This window comes from Triticum aestivum, chromosome 3B (genome assembly GCF_018294505.1).
Source record: "Triticum aestivum cultivar Chinese Spring chromosome 3B, IWGSC CS RefSeq v2.1, whole genome shotgun sequence".
In the NCBI taxonomy this organism is placed as follows: domain Eukaryota; kingdom Viridiplantae; phylum Streptophyta; class Magnoliopsida; order Poales; family Poaceae; genus Triticum; species Triticum aestivum.
The window spans coordinates 713,165,373-713,184,053 of NC_057801.1; the positions used below are offsets into that span (position 1 = coordinate 713,165,373).

General features: G+C 44.9%; 1 protein-coding gene across 5 annotated transcripts; it reads left to right on the forward strand.

Moving 5' to 3' along the window:
• The first annotated feature begins 1,151 nt into the window (after window positions 1-1,151).
• LOC123071949 (uncharacterized) lies at window positions 1,152-16,212 on the forward strand. Of its 5 annotated transcripts, XR_006434669.1 has the most exons (5): window positions 1,154-1,368; window positions 1,929-2,052; window positions 14,662-14,709; window positions 15,753-15,812; window positions 15,907-15,999. XR_006434669.1 is itself a non-coding variant. In XM_044495529.1 (4 exons), the coding sequence occupies exons 1-4, from the start codon at window positions 1,347-1,349 to the stop codon at window positions 13,149-13,151; spliced, it is 228 nt and encodes a 75-aa protein (XP_044351464.1). In that variant the 5' UTR covers window positions 1,152-1,346; the 3' UTR covers window positions 13,152-14,650. The 5 variants fall into 5 exon arrangements, 3 of the variants coding, with proteins under 3 accessions (XP_044351464.1, XP_044351463.1, XP_044351462.1); XM_044495529.1 differs by lacking the exons at window positions 14,662-14,709; window positions 15,753-15,812; window positions 15,907-15,999 and adding exons at window positions 12,995-13,057; window positions 13,133-14,650 and having other exon boundaries at window positions 1,152-1,368; XM_044495528.1 differs by lacking the exons at window positions 15,753-15,812; window positions 15,907-15,999 and adding an exon at window positions 15,402-15,615.
• The last annotated feature ends 2,469 nt before the right edge of the window (window positions 16,213-18,681 follow it).

The window sequence follows — 18,681 nt, forward strand, 5'->3', positions numbered from 1 at the left end:
TTCAGGGGGTATTTGAAATTATATTCTAATTATATGAATATAATTCAAATTCAAATAGCTAATGAATTAAATCCAAAATCCCAAAAATAATTCCTTAAAAATGTTCAATATTTTGGTTGGGACCAGAACCCTTACCAAAAATTATCAAACATTTAAGAAGAGCCTTTTGGAGCAATGAATGAGATTTCTAGGGTTTTTTGCCCCTCTTTTATTTAGGGTTTTGAGGCTTCCAATATTCCTCAATTTAAGTTTCAAAAATATAGACATGATGCACACATGAAGCTAGCCCAGAGCATTACCAGAAGCTAGGGATGTGACACCTGCTCATGCCGACCTCGCCAATCTCGCGGCCGCGCTTGGCAGTGCTCGACTTGTCCTTGCCGCCGCCAGCGGCGACGGGTCCTTCCCGTGCCTCTACCGCCTCGTGGCCGAGTCCTCCTCTCCCCAAATCGACACCCGCCCCTTTGTCGAGCCTGCCGTGCATGCGATATGAGCAGGATGGTGTACACCGGCTTCACAGACATGTGGTCGTCGAGGCTTCGGATGAGGTCGACACGGATGAGAACAGTCCATAGAGCCGTACCAGGTATAGCTACTCTTCCTCTTCAACAAATAGCATGCAATTCTGTGTGTGGAGGTTGCAGCTCACATGGGTTTGTGGAGGTGTTGGCTCCAGTATTTACCAGGGATGTTTGTAGATGTGTTGGCATATGAACCAGTACATAAATTGATTGATTGATTGCTTAGCACAATGCTGGTTAGACTAAATAATTAGTTGATCGAATTATTTGCATCTGACATGTTGCACACATATATCAGGTAGAACAAGCTGTTCCACGCATGGGTTCTGATTACAATATTTTCGGAGATGCATAATATGCCAAACACTTCTAAAGGTGCCTCGTCCATGGGTGCATGATAGTGGAAAAACATCTGTAAATTGTGCAGGATCCTATAGAGCAAATGGGCATCATCGACGTGCAGTACACGCTCTCTTACGCAGATAAGTAACCTCAGACAAGTTATTTTGTGAAGATCGGTGGTTCATGGTCTGAAAGTTTTGTTTTCCTCTCTAAATTTTGTACTTAGATAATCCCTTAAATGCTTTTTACTGCTTGATCGCATAATACATGTCCGTGCAAGAAAGGAGTTGTTAACTGAAACAATAATGTAAATTTTTGTTGTTAACTGAAACAATAATGTTAATTTATGTTAACTACAAACTGTCTTGGACATTGGTTTTTTCAAATTAACTCCGTGTTGAACTGGTTCTTCTTGTTGTGTGCTGCAGCCCAGCAATCTGTTCATGCCAAATGATTGAGTCCTGGTGAGGTTCATTGCTAGACATGCACGGTCTCTGCAGGCAAGGTATTTGAAGCTTCCCTTTGGTCGCTTTTGTTTTATTTCCAAAGAGCTGCAAGACCTCGAAAGGAAATTTTCGTATTGATGTGATTAGCAGTGTATTTAACAATGCATATATGTACGCGAGTTATGTGTAGTGTTGAATCTGATGTGGCTGAACTATCTTCAATTTATGAAGACCTATTTTCCTTTTTAGCATTTTGTACGAACAATATACTTATAATCAGTGTGGACTTTATTGTAATTTTGGTTGTTCTCTCATAAGTAGAGGCATGCTTTACTGCATTTATGACCACAATCTTCAATTGCCTGACCCCAACAACAAAACTCATGATAGCAACAATGTATTTGTTTTGTGTATTTTGGATTCGTTCCTCTATGGCTGCATTATCACAGTTTTCTCCTTGCATGTAAAGATGAATCTAAAAGATGTGACTCCCTTGTAGTAGCTTAATAATAAATTCTTTCCTCCCCCTCCCTCTTTGTCGGAAAATGCTGGTACCGTCTTCTACTTTATTTAGTCAAGAAGAAAACCCATTTTCACTTAATTTGGTTACTCTATTCAGGAACACATAAAAGTAAATCAGCGTGTTATCAGAAACTCATGAGCATGAAAGAGAAATTTGGATCATGTGCGAACATGGGTAGAGAGCAGATCGAGGAGAACTTGAAGATTAAAGGCAATGAAAGGTATGTGCCTATAACCATTATATTTTTATGTTGAATATTCGCTAGCTGGTATGTGCTGATTTCCGACGAAGTAAAGCCTGACATCATTGGTCAGTGAGGTATAACGAAAATAATCATTATGGTGAAAGTACATGCAAGATAATAAAGAACTCCTTATTAGGAGCATGCATAGTTTGAATTAATCTTTCAAACGGATTAGGAAGTAGAGATAGTATATACTTTATATCTCAGGGAATGCAAGAGAAGTACTTGCGCGGCAACGAAGGAAGACTTGCTAATTACAGGCCAAAGTACTCTATAGTGGTATTTACAGATTAAAAGTTTAGCGATGCTAATTTCGGTATCTACATAGAACAAAGCCTATAACAGAAAAGCGTCAATGGATTTAAGATGCGGGAGGATTCTGGATAGTTGGCCTCACCGGAAATAGATGCGCTCGGTTGTGCTCGATACGGATACGATAGTAAGATATCAAATAAATCACAATTTTATTTCAGGTATGAATTATCATGGAATTCGATGCCACATTATAATTAACGTATCTGCATCTATATTTCTAACATCGATTTACAGATTGGTCGTCAAGTGGCTCAGGCTATAGGGTGTAGGCATCAACGTACAAAGATCACGACAATAAGTAAACATACAGTCTGCATTGGGGCCGCATCATAAATATTTCTCTAATGTAGAACACTTGAGTGGAGTCTAGTTTTACAAGAATGAAGTGACCAAGGCAGTGTGCAATATTTGTGCAGAAAAACAAAGCCGAGTTTAGATGTAGTAGATGATTGATTACAAAACAACAAAAGAATAATATACATAAGCAAACCAGCAAAATGAAAAATAATGTCACATACAGCAAAATTTGGCAACTTGCAAAGTCACAAATCCGAGGCAATATTATTAATACTTGCCTTGTACTATAAACATAATAAAGTTCAATTGCAAACATCAAAAGATATAGATATGTACAAAGACACCAAAGAGCACCAAATTACCTGTAGCATAAGAGTAAATCCTCTCACATATTTAAGAGCGGACTTCAGCCTGTAAGGACTTCCTTATAGACGATGTTCTTCATCGAGGTCTGTAAGGACAAGGCAGGTCTTTTTCGCTTCTTAGATTTACCGCTTTGCTTCTTGGCATTCTCCTTCTCCTTCTCCTTCTCAGTGAGGATCTTTATATTTCTCTTTGCGGTGGCTCGAGACAATGCGACATAGAGTTGACCATGAGAGAACACCGGATTAGGTAGGTACACGCCAACAATCGGAATCGTCTGGCCTTGAGCCTTGTTAATCGTCATAGCAAAGCTAAGCCTTACAGGAAATTGCTTCCTCTTGAACTTGAATGGAAACATGTCGTTGTCAGACGGGCATAGGGGTATTCGAGGAAGGAATACACTCCTACTTGCGTGTTGTCCGATCACGATTTCTGCGTCGATGGCGTTCCTCTCGAAACCTCGCACCACAAGCCTCGTCCCGTTACACAGACCATTAGCCGGATCAATGTTCTTCAGAAGTATGACAGGGTAGTTGAGCTTCAGTTTGAGTGCATACGGAGGCAGACCGTTGGGAGTCAATCCATTTAGGAACTCAGGAGCGTAGTAGCCATACGGGTCGCCTTCTGCACTGTCAAAGCTATGATAGATTACTTCTTCTCCCCGAAAATGCTCTACCATGCGTATGTTTATCTTGTCGATGTTGTCGTTCATGGTGGAGAGGATTGCGCGTGAAGTCATGTAATTCGGATCGGACTGGTCGTCATCTAGTCTCGGAAACACATGGTCAATCAGCTTCTCCAGGTCGTCACCCTCACCTGTAGACGACACAAAAATATCTTCAGGGAGTCGTATGTTTCCTTGATCCTCAACTTCCTCAGTGCCATTGCCTACCCTTAGCAAGTAATCGGCAAACCAGGTGTCATTATGAGCCCTCATGTTGGTGACGAGCCTTAGCTGGCGCATACCCTTCCAGAGGTGTGAACTTCGGAGGGTTGCATCAATTATCTGACCCCGGGACCCCCTCCTTTCGACGGGAAGCACCTGCCTGAAGTCCCCGCCAAACACAACAGTTTTTCCTCCAAAGGGTCGGTCTCGTCTGCCCATGATGTCACGCATGCTGTTGTCCAGTGCCTCGACCGCCTGTCGCTTAGTCATGGTGGCCTCGTCCCATAGTATCAATGAGGCCATTCTCAGTAGCTTGGCGGTACCACTCTGCTTCGTGAAGGTGCATGAGGCGCCATCATCGCAGCTCAACGGGATCTTGAACCTCGAGTGGGCAGTCCTGCCTCCAGGCATGATAGAAGCGGTGACGCCTGACGTCGCGGTAGCGATAGCGATGTTTCCCTCGCTTCGAACCTTCGCGAGCAGCGCCCTGTACAGGAAGGTCTTCCCTGTACCTCCCGGGCCATCAACAAAGAACACACCCCTATCACCGCATTCAACAGAAGCTAGTATCTCGTCGTATGCAGCCCTCTGCTCCAAGTTTAGCGACAAAGACAATTTAGTGTCATTGATGTCAAAATTTACGTTGGATTCCTCGATCACTTCTCTGGCCTCGCCCTCTGTTGGGTCGAAAGCATTGTTAATGCATGGAAGAGCGAAATCAGCTATGTCTTTTGCCCATGGACTGCAACATACCCCTAGGCCCTAATGTCAAGCAACACCATCTGTTCCACCCTAATCGGGCGCGTGTGTGATCGCTGATAGTCATCAGACATAGACTCGAAGTGCCTATCCCATAAACCACGCACGTCACCTGGCTCACAGTGCACCAAAATTGTTGCGAAGAGCCTCCTGAGCGAACATGGCATCGCCCACTGCTCTGCCTCGGTAAGACACTCGTCGAGTGTGTTATCTGCCTCGATGAGTCCCAACCTTTCGGTAACCTCTCTAAAGCTCCCGCATAGCCTACCGTCCACGGTGAGCAGGTCCTCATAGGATGTCTTGCCAGCAACATGGTTTAGCAGCACACGCAGATAGTTTCGCTCCCCCTCGGAAGGATTGGCAGGCACAATTCGACCTATCTGATAATGCTCCACCCGCTCTTTCCAATACTTCTTACCCTTCTGCCATGTGAACCTTCCAGGAAAATCCTTGTACAATATATTCCTAGCCCATGGGTGTCAGGACCCCGATCCTGAGTCACACCGATCTAGCATGTAACACATCATATCAATTTGCGGCCTCACGCACGGTATTCCCACGGGTGCCACCTTACCTGGCCCGGGACCGTTTGCGCCTTTTGGCTCACGTATATGATAGTGCCGCTAGCATCCATATGACAAAGAACCCGGGCTGACATGGCTAGTCGTGAACCCAAAGTGGCACTAACTTACAGGGACAGGCATACATGACCCAACAACGAACGTGTCGGTTATCAGCGAGTGAATCCGGGCTGTAGCAACTAGGCTAGCAGGACTCCGGTAAACCGGGCTGTAGCCGGCTAACATGACTCCGGTAGACACCGCGTGACATTTCCCCGAAGGGACAGACACAAGAATGAAGAAGGACACATGCCGGCCAGCCTAAGTGTTCCGGAGCAGTAGTAAGCTACCATGGCTCAGTGGAAGCACTAGGAGACATTTCCCGGTAAGAGAGGCTACCAAGGATAAACAACTAGGTTGTCAGATCCCACACATACCAAGAATTACAATAAGATACACACAATATGCTCGATATGTGCAAATACAACATGGCATCACAACATGACTCTATGACTCAAGTATTTATTAGTAGGCTCCGAGGAGCGAGATATTACAAACATGGGTCTCATGACCCAACATTCAGAGCATACAAGTCAAAGCACATGCGGAAGCTCAACATGTCTGGGTACAGACATCTACAAACGAAAAAGGCTAAGAAGCCTGACTATCTACTAGATCCTGTAGAGGGCACCAGATCGTAGCTAAGGTAACAAACTAAACGCCGAAGTCCACGCGGAACTACTAGCGAGACTGAAGTCTCTCTGCAAAAACGTAAAATAGGCAAACGTGAGTACAAATGTACCCAGCAAGACTTACATCAGAACTAACTACATATGCATCATTATCAACAAAGGGGGTGGTGGAGTTTAACTGCAGCAAGCCAGCTTTGACTCGGTGGCTAACCTGAACTACGACTGCAGGTAACTCTTTTGAGGTGGCACACACGAGTCCACATATTCACCATATCAATACACCACTATGGATCCGCTCCCGTCTCCCTACGAGAACGCCATCCATAGCACTCATGCTTATCTTGCGTATTTTAGAGTATCCACTTTCACTTGTCTATGAACTATACAGGCAACCCAGAAGTCCTTTAACGTGGACACGGCTATTCGAATAGATCATATTAACCCTGCAGGGGTGTACTTCTTCACACACGCTCTCACCACTTACCGCCGTTTACACGACATGTACTCGGCAACCTTCAAGCGGAAGCCCAGCGAGGGTGTCAGCCACGACCTGACTAACCACACAAGTCTCTCGTCCAGGTTTATCGCCTATTCGGGTTCCATCCGCAAGGAGATCCGGCCGGGGTGTCGCTCACGGCCCCAAACGATGTGAGCAGGGTTCCCAAGCCCACCATCCGGGTGCCACTTGGTACACCGTTCCACTGTGCCTAGTCTGTCCCAAGCCCACCTGTACCGGGTGCCACTTGGTAGACTACTAACACTACCTACAAACACCAGAAACTAGTTGCAACTCCTGGACAGAGATCAAGTTGATTAATAAGCCAAGAGGGGCCGAGTTACCGGAACCCAATGTGTGGTAGTAACTGTTCATGGATCACAAACACAGAACTCAGTTCCTGAGGACGGCTTCAATGAGACAACCCACCATGTACTCCTACATGGCCTCTCACCGCTACCTTTACCAAATCATGTTCACACACTTAGCTCTCAGCAGTAGGACATGTTCACCACACTCCAATTCATCCCTGATGAATCAGACCTGACTCAACTCTAAGCAATAGCAAGCATGAATGAGTAGGCACATCAGGGCTCAAACAACTCCTACTCATGCTAGTGGGTTTCATCTATTTACTGTGGCAATGACAGGTCATGCAAAGGATAAAGGGGTTCAGCTACCGCAGCAAGTAACAGATGAATCGGTGTTGTCCTAATGCAGTAAAAGAGAGCAGGAGCGAGAGAGTGGGATTGTATCAGAATGAACAAGGGAGGTTTGCTTGCCTGGCACTTCTGAAGATAATAAAGTTCTTCATCGGTGTTATCGATCTCATCGTCGGAACACGTCTACTGAGAGGGGACAAACACCGGCAAGAGAGAAAGAACATAATCAATGCAATGCAACAATATGATGCATGAGTGTGACATGGCAATATGCTGTGGTTTGAGCTAATGCAACTAACAACCAGATTAAATGAAGTTGGTTTGAATCCAAGATTCAAATTAAAACTCCATATGTGGATATTTAAATGCCATTTATATGATTTTTCCTAAACAGTAGTCATAAGTTGTTCTAACATGCATGAAAATGGTACAGATGGATAGATTGGATTTTTCTGATAATTTTTCATATATAAATTATTTCATTCTGAGTTACGGTTGAATTTATATGAATTTTAGAAGTTTATACTATTTTCTGAAATTAATAAATCATTTAAGATTTATTAAAATCCCAGAAACAAATACTGCATCAGCATGACGTATCAGTGACGTCAGCAGGTCAACGGGCGGCCCAGGTCAAACTGACCGATGGGTCCCGAGTGTCAGTGTCTAACTAAACTAACCTAGCTTAGTTAATACTAACCTAACATAATTAGTCGGGTGGGGCCCGCATGTCAGTGGCTCTGGGGAAGTCAAACTGGGTCAACCCGGGTCAAACTCGCCGGAGTTGACCCGAGGCTCATCGCCGGCAAGGCCGGAGACGGCGGAGGGGCTCGGGATTCCTCCTCCGGTGACCAAATGGCCGGCGTAGGGCATCTACGCGGAGCTGGGACTCGCCCGCATCCATCTGTGCAAATGGTAGGGGCTGAGGTGGCCCGAGCTCGCAGAGGCAAGCTCGCGGCGGTGGCCGGAGTTTGGGCGATGATGCAAACTTCGCTATGGTGCACGGCAGGAGCAACGGGTGGCTTCTAGGTGCTCCTGGAGCTATACTGAGCACGGAAACACGCTCAGCTTCGAGCCTGAGGGGCTGCAGCGACGGCAGTGACATGGTTGGTGGGTAGAAGCTTTCGGCTCCATGGAAAAACACGGCTAGGCGATGCGTTCGGCAGCGAAAAGAGAGGGGAAAGACGAAGGTGCTCACGTAGATCACGAAGTGATGCTCGGGGTAGCCGGGGGCGTGTTGAGGACGACAAATCGGCAAGGACGATCGGCGGCGCCTGAGGTTGAAGATGATGGTGGTGACGGCATTGCGGGCTTCCTGCGGTCGTGTGTTTTGCCGTGTGGCTCCACGGCGTCGGGGCGGAGCTAGCGAGCCGGACTGCGAGGCGAGGCATGCGCGGTGGCTGCGGTGGCGGTGAACGGCGGCGACGGGCTTGCTCAGGTGGCTGCGGGCGCGAGCGCTGGGGGAAGAGGGAGGAACCAGAGGGGGGGGAGATGCAGGCGGTGCTAGGCGTCTCCAGGCGCGGACAGGCTCGAAGGGGAGGCCGCAAGCACGAAGCAGGAGGTGGAAACCTCAGGTGCGTGCGCGGGTGACACGCCTCTGCCTACTGGCAGAGGTTGGAGACGGTGGGGAGTTGGGCTGGCCTCAGCCACAGTGCTGGGCCAGGTGGGGCGCTAGGTGGGCTCAAGGTAAGTCCAGGTAAACCTTTTCCTCCTTATTTCCTTATTTGTTTTCTGTTTTGTTTGTTTGTTTTTAAACTTTGCCACTGTTTAAATTCCAAAATAGATTCTGAACAGTGCCAAATAACCTCTGGGTATTTCTATGTTGCCGAATGGACTAATCCAAAGCACATAAAATGTTCCAAGGTATTTGAAAATATATTCTATATATATTATGAATATAATTCCAAATGCAAATAGAATAATGATTTAAATTTAGTGCCCAAAATATTCCTCAAAAATGTTCATTATTTTTGGTTTGGTGCAAAACCTTTGCCAAAGTATAACCAACATTATTTAAGGCCATTTTGGAAATAGTGAATGCATTTTCCAGGGTTCTTTGCCCTTCTCTTAAAATTTGTGAGGCTTGGAAAATTCCCTCAATTCAAATTCCTTGAATTCAAACATGATGCAACACCAGATGCTAGCACTTGGCATTAACAGAACTAGGGATGTGACAATGGGTGGTTTTGGTTAGCTTTGAAATACTCTGTCAACATGGATTTGGAAGCATTCTCAGAGGCGACTACGTCGGTCAAGTGAGCTTGCTCATTGAATGCCACCCTATGCATATTCGGGAGATGAAGAGGCAACTGTAGGACAGGCGGGTCATTGGCACACAAGGGAAAGCCAAATATCCTCCACATCACCTCTGGAGGAGTAACCCACCTCGCGTCTATGTATCTTTTGATCTCATCAATGTTACCATTGGCATCGGGCTGGTCGATGCTGAAAGAAGCCCTATCATGGCCCTTGTATATGTACTTGTAAAGGTATTTGACGGCCTTTATGCTGGAGCAAACCTCAACGTTGATGTGGCAATTGAACATCCGCAGAAGGTAAGGGTTATATGGCACAACCCATCTATTGTCCAACATTTTACCCCGGACCTTAGCCTGCCGACCATTATCTCGACGACGATAAACTGGGTATGAGTCCTTGCCCTCTGTCGTGTTTTCATTGAACGGCTGCGGGTATCTGCACTTACAGTCGTTATGTTACATGCACACATTGTTGGGGTTGAGAGCACCGCATGGTCCGTGCATCATATGTTTCACCACCAAGGCGTGGAGTTCAGGATACTTCTACTTGTCTGGGAGCTCGACAGAAATGAGTCGGTCGTACTGCTCCGGAACAACAAGCTTATAGGCAGAATCCATGATCAACAAAAAGTGTGCGTGGGGGAGGCCCCTCTTCTGGAACTCGACTATGTATACATGTGCGACAACAACACCCAAGATATTCTTCTTGAACAACATCTCTTTCATAGCCTCTAGCTTGCCATGGAACACACGAGCCACAAGATCAGGTCGGTCTTGCGTTGTCTGACCAGGAAACAACTCATTCGTTATCTCTTCCCAGTTAGGGTTGCAGGTCATGGTCAAGAAGATGCCAGGCTTCCCGTAGGTATGGACAATTGCCATGGCATCCATATGCCTCCGCTTCATGTCGCGGTCGCCACCTGGGTACGTTCCAGGGAGCACTATCCTTACTCCAACAGCGCTTGCCCGGGTCTCCCCGGATGTAATTGCATCAACAACTCCTTTATACAGGTCGGCACGGATCTTTGTCTGGTTCTTTCTGTACCATTTCAACCTACAACTCTCAATCTTGATGTACATGTCCACCCCCATTGCTGGAGCAATTGTGCTCCACAGAGTATGGGATTGAATATCCCAGGTCGTGTCTGGAGCATGTAACAGTAGTAGTCTCTCACCGAGACGTATAACCTGCTATTCCCCTCTGCACATGGATGAGTAACACGGACATTAGAATTCATATGAGAAGTATACAATTCATCTAAACGACAGAATACGAATAAGGCTTACCTACATCCTCCTCATCATCATCATCATCACGTATACCTCTTGGTTGTTGCACAACCGGCCAAGGGACATCACATTTAGGAAGTTTCGGGTGCCAACCAAGCTCCCCCCTTGGGTAGAAGAGTGGGTAAGAGAGCGGGTCATACGAGCCAGCCGTCACATGTATACTTTGCCTCTGGTTGTCATTCTCGCAAAGTGTAATCCTACGATCGAACCTCTTCGCTAGGTCAGTGCCCTCCACCCAAATCGCAGCGACCTCAGATGATAGAGGTCTATTATACTTCCGTTGGTCTAGTCTCTGGTCAGTGTTGAGGTCTATCCTGTAATCGTCGAGGTTGAACCTGTGCGCACCCAAACTCCTAAACTGCTGGGAGTATGGGTTTTCCCTGAGTATGTCCACTATCTTTCTGACGACATCCTGGTCTAGTTGCTCGGTGGCAGCCTTCCGATGGGTTAGGCCTAGGTCGTCGTCGTAGAAGTACAACTGTAGATGATCTGGACGTGACGTTGGCCCGAAGGAATGAACGTTGTGGTAGATGGTGCCATGCGCCCGGAACGTGTACACCCTAGACTTCATGTTTGTGTAGCTTTTCAAGGCTGACTCCGAGGGTTGTGAAGGAGAAGTGGCTATTGAAGAACTGTATGTTCTCCCGAAAATGCCTTGAGTCCGCATCCATGCTAGACCAAAGCCTCATTAGCTCCGGGATGGGCTCCGGTTGCTTCAGTTGGATCTGCCCACTTCGACAGCAGAATCTCGGGGCCTCGGACACAAACTTCTTGGCCTTGCACTGATCGCAATTTGCGGTGTGCTTCAGGATGTGTGTGTGGTCTGGGAGGTTTGAGTAGACATAGTCCAATGGATCATGGTCGACATAGGTATTTTGACTTGAGTCTTCCAATTCGTCGTGCTCCATGTCATCAGCATCTGAGCCTGCAAACAATGTTTAAAATTAGTGTGATATTCCCAAGGGGTGGATGTTGCTCAAGTGGGTGTACATACCTTCACCAGCAAACAGGTAATACTCATCGTCAAAGAGGCTGTCAGGGTTGACATTATCATTCATGAGACGATTAAGGTAAGCGTCCATGTCGTCTGCTCAGGTGCGAAACCAATAAATGAGGGTTCAGTCTCAAGGGACGCAAGGAGAGTAAGGATGGGAGTGTTACCTTCACTTCTGATCGTGTACTCCAGTGTGCTAGATGTGGTCGAGGCACCGTGTGCTTCCACTACGGTAGGTTGTCCACTTGAGCTCATTTCCGGTATGGAGATGGACCTAACGGTTGGGGTCTTCACCCTACCTGCAAACCTTTCATTACGCCGATCTAGTAGAGCATTCCTCTTACCACGTGGTACCTTCTGTGATGTTTTTTGCTTGCCAATTTTCTCCTGACGCTTCTTCGCCGCCATACTTCCCTTGCAAGCTTGCTCTCTCGTCCTATGCCGAGCTCTGGACTCATGATTCTGCTCGTCTGCTCCGTTATCCACTATTGTTACCGGATCACTGGTTAGCTCGTTGACACTTTTCAGGTGATCATCGATTTTGATTGGGTCATCATCTACAGCCCCATCACCGAAGGTTCTACTTAGGTAGGCACTTGCAACATTTTTGAGTTGTCGTAAACAACTGTTGAATGTTTACAAAATGAAAGCTGGTTCATGATGGGATAAGTACCATCGGTTTCGGTGTTTCGAATGTATGCGGGGCTCTTGGTGATAGCAGGAGCATGATCAATTTGTTCACCATGGGATTGTTGCCCAGGATCCAACATGAGGATACTATCGTCCAGCGTACTAGTACAGTAGGCGGCTGCACCGATATGGAGCAAGTAAATATTTGTTTAATGCATACGAACATAAGATGTGGAGTACACAGGCGAGGAATACCGTAAGATTTGCAGGCGTTACCGCATGTGCTCGCCATAGATGAGGTTGCTAAATCAGGACGAGGCATCACGATGGATTCAACACACGGGGTGTTCTGGATAGCTTTCTCTCGCTGTCGGCGTTGAGCACTAATCTCCCCTTTCTGCTCTGGTGTTAAGCTATCTCAATGTTTCTGAGCCGTTTCCCGTCTTTGCGTGTTTATTTGTTCCTTCTTCTTCTTGTAAGCGGCTCGCCTCTTTGCGTTTATGATATCTAATGTGTTTGTGTCCTTTGGTGTCTTCATCTTGTAAGCTACTCGTCTTTGTGTGTTCAACTTATCCTTTTATTCTTGGTACCCTTCCTCTTCTATTTTCTTTTTATAAGCTGCTCGTCTCCGTGCGTTTATGGCATCATTTTTTCCGTTGATAATGTCCCTTTACGTTGGCCCTCACAGCCCCTTATAGGTGGACCTGTTATTGTAGGTCTATACACATTAGCATCCGAACCAGAACAATCAAGTTCAAAGCTCTCATGGTTGACTGGAGGTACAACAGTAATACTCCCTCCGTCCCAAAATAAGTGACTCAACTTTGTACTTATTTCTGTTTCGATGTTTGTAGAAAATCAAAGGAGGTGTGAGTTCGAAAGTAATACCTGGACTACCTATGGGGAGTTCTATGGTTGACGCAGAGGGGATTGTTGTTTCATGTACAATCAGGCCTCTCAATCATTGTGGGTCAGCTGTAATGGCTTGCGAAAGGGATTGTTCAAATTATTCAAAATTCAATATGAAAGGCATTTAAAGATTGTCTCAGAGTTATACCTAGACTCCCTTTGGGTAGTTCAATGGTTGAGGGCGATGGGGTTGGTGCTTCGCGAATAAATAGTCCGCTTGATGGTTGTGTGTCAGATCGGTTGTCTTGCGAAAGGGACTTTGTTAATTAGTAAGAAACAACATTGAAGGTGAATTACTAAAAATAGTACACAAATTCCATATACCTGGACCCTCTTTGGGGAGTATATTAACATTGGTGTCTTCACCAAGAGCATGTCGGAGGCCATTTGTCGCATCCATCTGTCGATGTCGGTCTTCCTGCTGTTTCTTCTTCTGATAAGATTCTTGTCTCTTTGTGTTCAACTTATCCTTTTGTTCTTGGTACCCTTGCTCTTCTTTTTTCTTCTTATAAGTTGCTCTTCTCCATGCGTTGATGACATTCCTTTCTTCCTTTGATAAGGTCCCTTTACGTTGGCTAGCACGGCCCCTCGTAGCTCCATCTGTTGTTGTAGGTATACACAAGTTAGCATCTGATTTTGAACAGTAATAGTATTTATGGATAAAATCGTGCACCATCAGGGTTGCCATATATTAATTATATACCAAACCAGATGATTCGCAACAATCCTGTATGATGGATTAAATTTACCGCTTCATTATATTTATAAATTGGAAGGAAGTGTGAGTTCGGAAGCTATACCTGGACTACCTTTGTGGTTTTCTACGGTTGACGGAGAGGGGATTGGTGCTTCATGTATAATCAGGCTGCTCGATGGTCGTGGGTCAGATGCAACGGCTTGCGAAAGGGATTGTTCAAATTAGTAATCACCAATATCGAAGGCATTTAAATATTGCTGATGAGTTATACCTGGACTCCCTTTCGGAAGTTCTATGGTCGAGGGAGACAGGGCATCTGCTTCACGAATAAACAAGCCACTCGATGGTTGTGGGCCAGCTCCAATGGCTTGCGAAAGTGATTGTTTAGGTTAATAATTTAACAATCACCAAATACCAATCAATTATCAATTAAATATACCTGGACCCTCTTTGGGGAGTCTATCATAATTGGTGATATCACCAAGAGGTTGTCGGAGCCTATTTGTCGCCTCCATTTGTCGATGTCGGTGTTGCTTAGCAAGATTCACCCATTCCCAACGAGAACCAAACGGGCTCAAGTCGTTTGAGGACATCACTGTCATAGACAGTTATCATTGGCAAAGAAGACCAATAAGTACCGTATACTATATTTAACACACTTTAATCTACATTGAACAGAAGTAAAGTAAGTTCTTGGCATGTTTGGTACAATAACGCTTCTCTTCAGTTTTTGTGCCCAATAACCAACATTGTCATGTAATGCATTTCTTGCTACAGGTTCCGTAAAATGGCAGCGGGTAGAGTTCTTGTCCTGCACAAAGGAAGGTAACTAACCTTCTTGTATTATCTTTATATTTGCATGATTTTGGTGGAAGCAACAGAACAATTTGAAATGCATTGAGTTGTGCAATGGATTAACTACTTTGGTTCAAGTTTTCTTCTTCCTAGGCTAGTCGAGATTAAGAAAAGCAAAAAAATATGAGAGTAGATGAAACCACACAGAAAAGCATAGAGTCAGGGGACAACATGAAAATGTTGCTTTGGCCTGGCAGCATCATCTCGTCCTCCATTTGTAGTATTTTTTTCTCGGACACAAATCTTATTTCTCATACGCCACTGACAAGACAAACTTGCTTGGAGTTTTGGCTCCAGGGAGCATATACTCCCTGGTGAACAGTAAAGAGAAAACAAAATCCTAAAGATGGATCTTGTTTTGTAAACACAATAAATTTTCAAAATCCTGAAGCTTTTCTGTAGACCTTCATGTTAGTGTAACAAGCATGCTTGCCAATTATCTCGGTCTACTCCTTGCTCTTGCTTTGGTGTCATCACTCTACTACTCTCCATACAGTTTCACCCTGACATGAAAAGCTAGTTCTTATTATCCATGTCATTTATTTTTGTATGCATTGGTAACGCTCATATGTATATATGTGCTAATCAAATATTTGGATTTTGAACCACCAGACCATTCAAATAAATGTATGGACTCTCACCTAAATATAAATAAATGGCAGGGATAGTTCCACCAGTACATGCTTGAGGAACACTATGTTTGACCACCAAGATAGGTTTGTGCCAAGTACTGATTTGTGACAAGTATATATACAAACTGAAGATAGTTCCATCAGTATATATAGAAACTAAAGATAGCCAACTAAGTGCATATAAGTGCATACTGGATTCCATATCAATTATGTACCACAGTTATTTTAACAAGCTCTTGATAATAATAAAAAAGGAACACTATGGAGCTAATCTGAAATCGCACAATCATATTTGTGCTGCATTTATTCTGATAGCGTTGCTTGTTGAATAGAAATCATGTATATATCAAATTATCCTCCTTAGCCATGTTCTTGGTACAGGTTACTTTGGTAGAACGTCAGAAAAATTATAGCCGGGGTTAGGATACCTCTCGAGAAGCAGTAAGTTTTCGAAAGGGTTGAATGTATACATATGTCATGCCTTGCTATGCATTGGTTGTATACTTAAAGCAGTTTAATCTAATACTTTGAATAGGTATATGCCTCGCTAGCACACAAGAACAGTCAGGACCATGTATGAATCGGACGAACAGTTGGGGCTATGTCACACCACCAATCGAACAGTTGTATAGTTAGCCCAGTCTCTTCCCGCATTAGTTTAACCAGAAGCGAACTGTGTACAGGTTACTAACATGTGTCTCGCTCACAGACGCGCCGGCACCCGTGGATCGCTGGAAGCCTCACCGACACCCATGTCTTGCTGGCAGCCGTGGCGGCACCAGGGGCAAAGTTTGAAGAAACAGGCCTCGCACACCTGATCGGACGGCAAACTTTGAAGAAAGATAGGATTTGAAAATTATTTGTTGTATATAGAAAGAGCAAAAATATTAGATTAAACTGTTGTTTATGGAAGCTTCTTGTGACGGAATTTTCTGATATGATTCCATATGATTTGATTTAATTGGTGTCGTAAATTGAAGGGAAGGATGGAAGGTTTGTTGTTTTATATGGAAGGGGATGGAACGTTTGGCTTGGTTCTTGTGATGCATGAAAGAAAACCGGTCTCGGTTTTCGGTGGGAAGAAAAAAATCGGTGGGGGGAGGGATCGCCTGGTGGCGTGATCGATGGGACAGTGGGAACGAACGACTTAGTAACATCACATTTATTGTCATGCATGACACATAGTAACATCACATTTATTATGTTACAGTATCTACCTATGTTACTATAACCATCTCTCTCTTCTTTAATTGCTTGCCACATAAGAATGTTTGCGAGTCCCAAGTGCATGATACTACTTAAGTTACCCCCACTATGGCTAGCCTAATGGCAGCCTCCTCTTCCAGCCGGGGGTGCTAGAGGCGTTGTCAAGTGTGGTTGCCGCAAGGATCGCTACAGGTGGTGGTGCGAAAAATAATGTCGTACGCTTTATATTCTGTGCAGCTAAAAACTCTATGATGGGAAATTCAAAGAAGTAAAACAAAAAAAGGGGGCAGCCAAACAGAGCTGAGGATGCCCACAAATAAGTACTAGGGAAAAAAGGAGGCATTCTTTTGGGATTCAGCCGACGGGTAGTGCCTTAGAGTTTTCATTTGAAAAAGAGATGGATAGCTATGAGCGCATGTTATATGGTGATGCAACCGTCTCATCCAAACAGGTGTGTATGGGTAGAGTTGTAGCTGTCCAGGACGAGGAGGGCAGGGTTACACACGTCACAAAGGAGACCGACGAGAAGGAAGAAGAGTATGTTCCGCAGGGAGTGGAATCGGTTGGCAAAGAGAAAGACGAGATTGGCACATCGGCGGCCTCCAAGGAGGACCACCGGGCCAAATGAAAATCCTAGGATGGAACTGTCCTGGTATGCTCTCCAACATGGTAGTTTGTGAGCTCCTGGACCTATAGGAGCGTACAAGGGCAGATTTAATTTTCCTTCCTGAATCCCATTTGAATAATTGTAAAGCCGACGAGCTTCGTTGTAATTTAGGTTTTGATTCTATGTTTGCAGTGAAAAGCGATGGTAAGGCCGGTGGCCTAGTTTTGTTTTATCATAAGTTGAATAAAATCGAGTTGAACTATATCTCGCCCACTTTATTGATATTGTTTTTATGAATGAGGAAGTGGTTTAGTGGCGGTTCACGGGTTTCTATGGTCGTCCGAAATGGAACGAGCGCCATCTTTCTTGGGATGATATTCGCAATCTATATAGTAAGGGCAATCACCCCTGGGTTGTTTTGGGGGACTTTAATGAAATTTTATACCTGTCGGGAAAAAAAGGGTGGTACTGCTAGACCACTTGGTATGATGAGAGAATTTCGTGAATGCCTAATGGATTGCGGGTTGGATGACCTTGGCTATACGGGTGACCCGTTCACTTGGAGGAGAGGCAAAATACGTGAACGTCTTGATCGGGGGGTCCGCAATATAGCATGGGCAAACAAATTTCCACAAGCGGCAGTAATCAATGAAGAACATGTTCATTCTGACCACCGCCCAATCGTACTGGATACGGATTACTTGGATGAAAAATTCTTTAAACGACCAGAAGGTCAGGTTAAACAGTTTGAGGCGAGGTGGTTGAAGGAAGAGAAGGTCATTGAAATTGTTAAGGCATCTTGGGAGAAAGCAAGACTTGCAGGTATTGGACCGTCACTTGATGATCGTACCAGAGCAGCACATGCCGATCTACATACCTGGGACCGGGAAACTCTAAAGGGACCAAAGGTGAGAATTAGGAAATTAAAAAAAGAATTGGAGAGCCTAGGCGGGGCCCGTTAAATATGGAGTCTCAAGGTTGTCAGAAGGAAATTATTGTGCTAATTGAAAATATCTTGGATCAAGAGGAAATTTTCTGGTTACAAAGTGGACGGGCGAACTTGTTGATGCACGGGGATCGTAATATGTATTTTTTCCATAATGATGCCACGGCTAGCAAAAAAAGGAATGATATAAAGAAACTATTAGATGAGTCTGAAAAATGGTTAACAGAAAAGGATTTGACGAATCACATAACTGAATATTTCACAAAGCTTTTCACATCGAAAGTTCAGCATCCGAATCAAGAAGATTTATCTCTTGTGGGTAAGAGAGTGTCAAACGAAATGAACAATGCTCTACTTGCTCCTTATATCGTGGAAGATGTTCGCAAGGCTTTATTTGATATTGGGGACTTGAAAGCTCCAGGACCAGATGGACTCCACGCTATCTTCTATAAAAGGTTCAGGCCCATGCTAGGGGAAGACCTAGTTGAGGAGGTTCTGAAAGCAATCAAGACATGTACTATCCCGGATGGTTGGAATGATACTGCAGTCTT

What these genes read in the sequence shown, in the direction of transcription:
- LOC123071949 (XM_044495527.1), top strand. Translation starts at nt 1,347, where the DNA reads ATGCACGGTCTCTGCAGGCAAG. An exon ending in GCACGGTCTCTGCAGGCAAG is followed by an intron (nt 1,369 to 1,928) that starts GTATTTGAAGCT and finishes TACTCTATTCAG; the next exon opens with GAACACATAAAAGTAAATCA. An exon ending in CTTGTCCTGCACAAAGGAAG is followed by an intron (nt 14,710 to 16,080) that starts GTAACTAACCTT and finishes TCTCGCTCACAG; the next exon opens with ACGCGCCGGCACCCGTGGAT.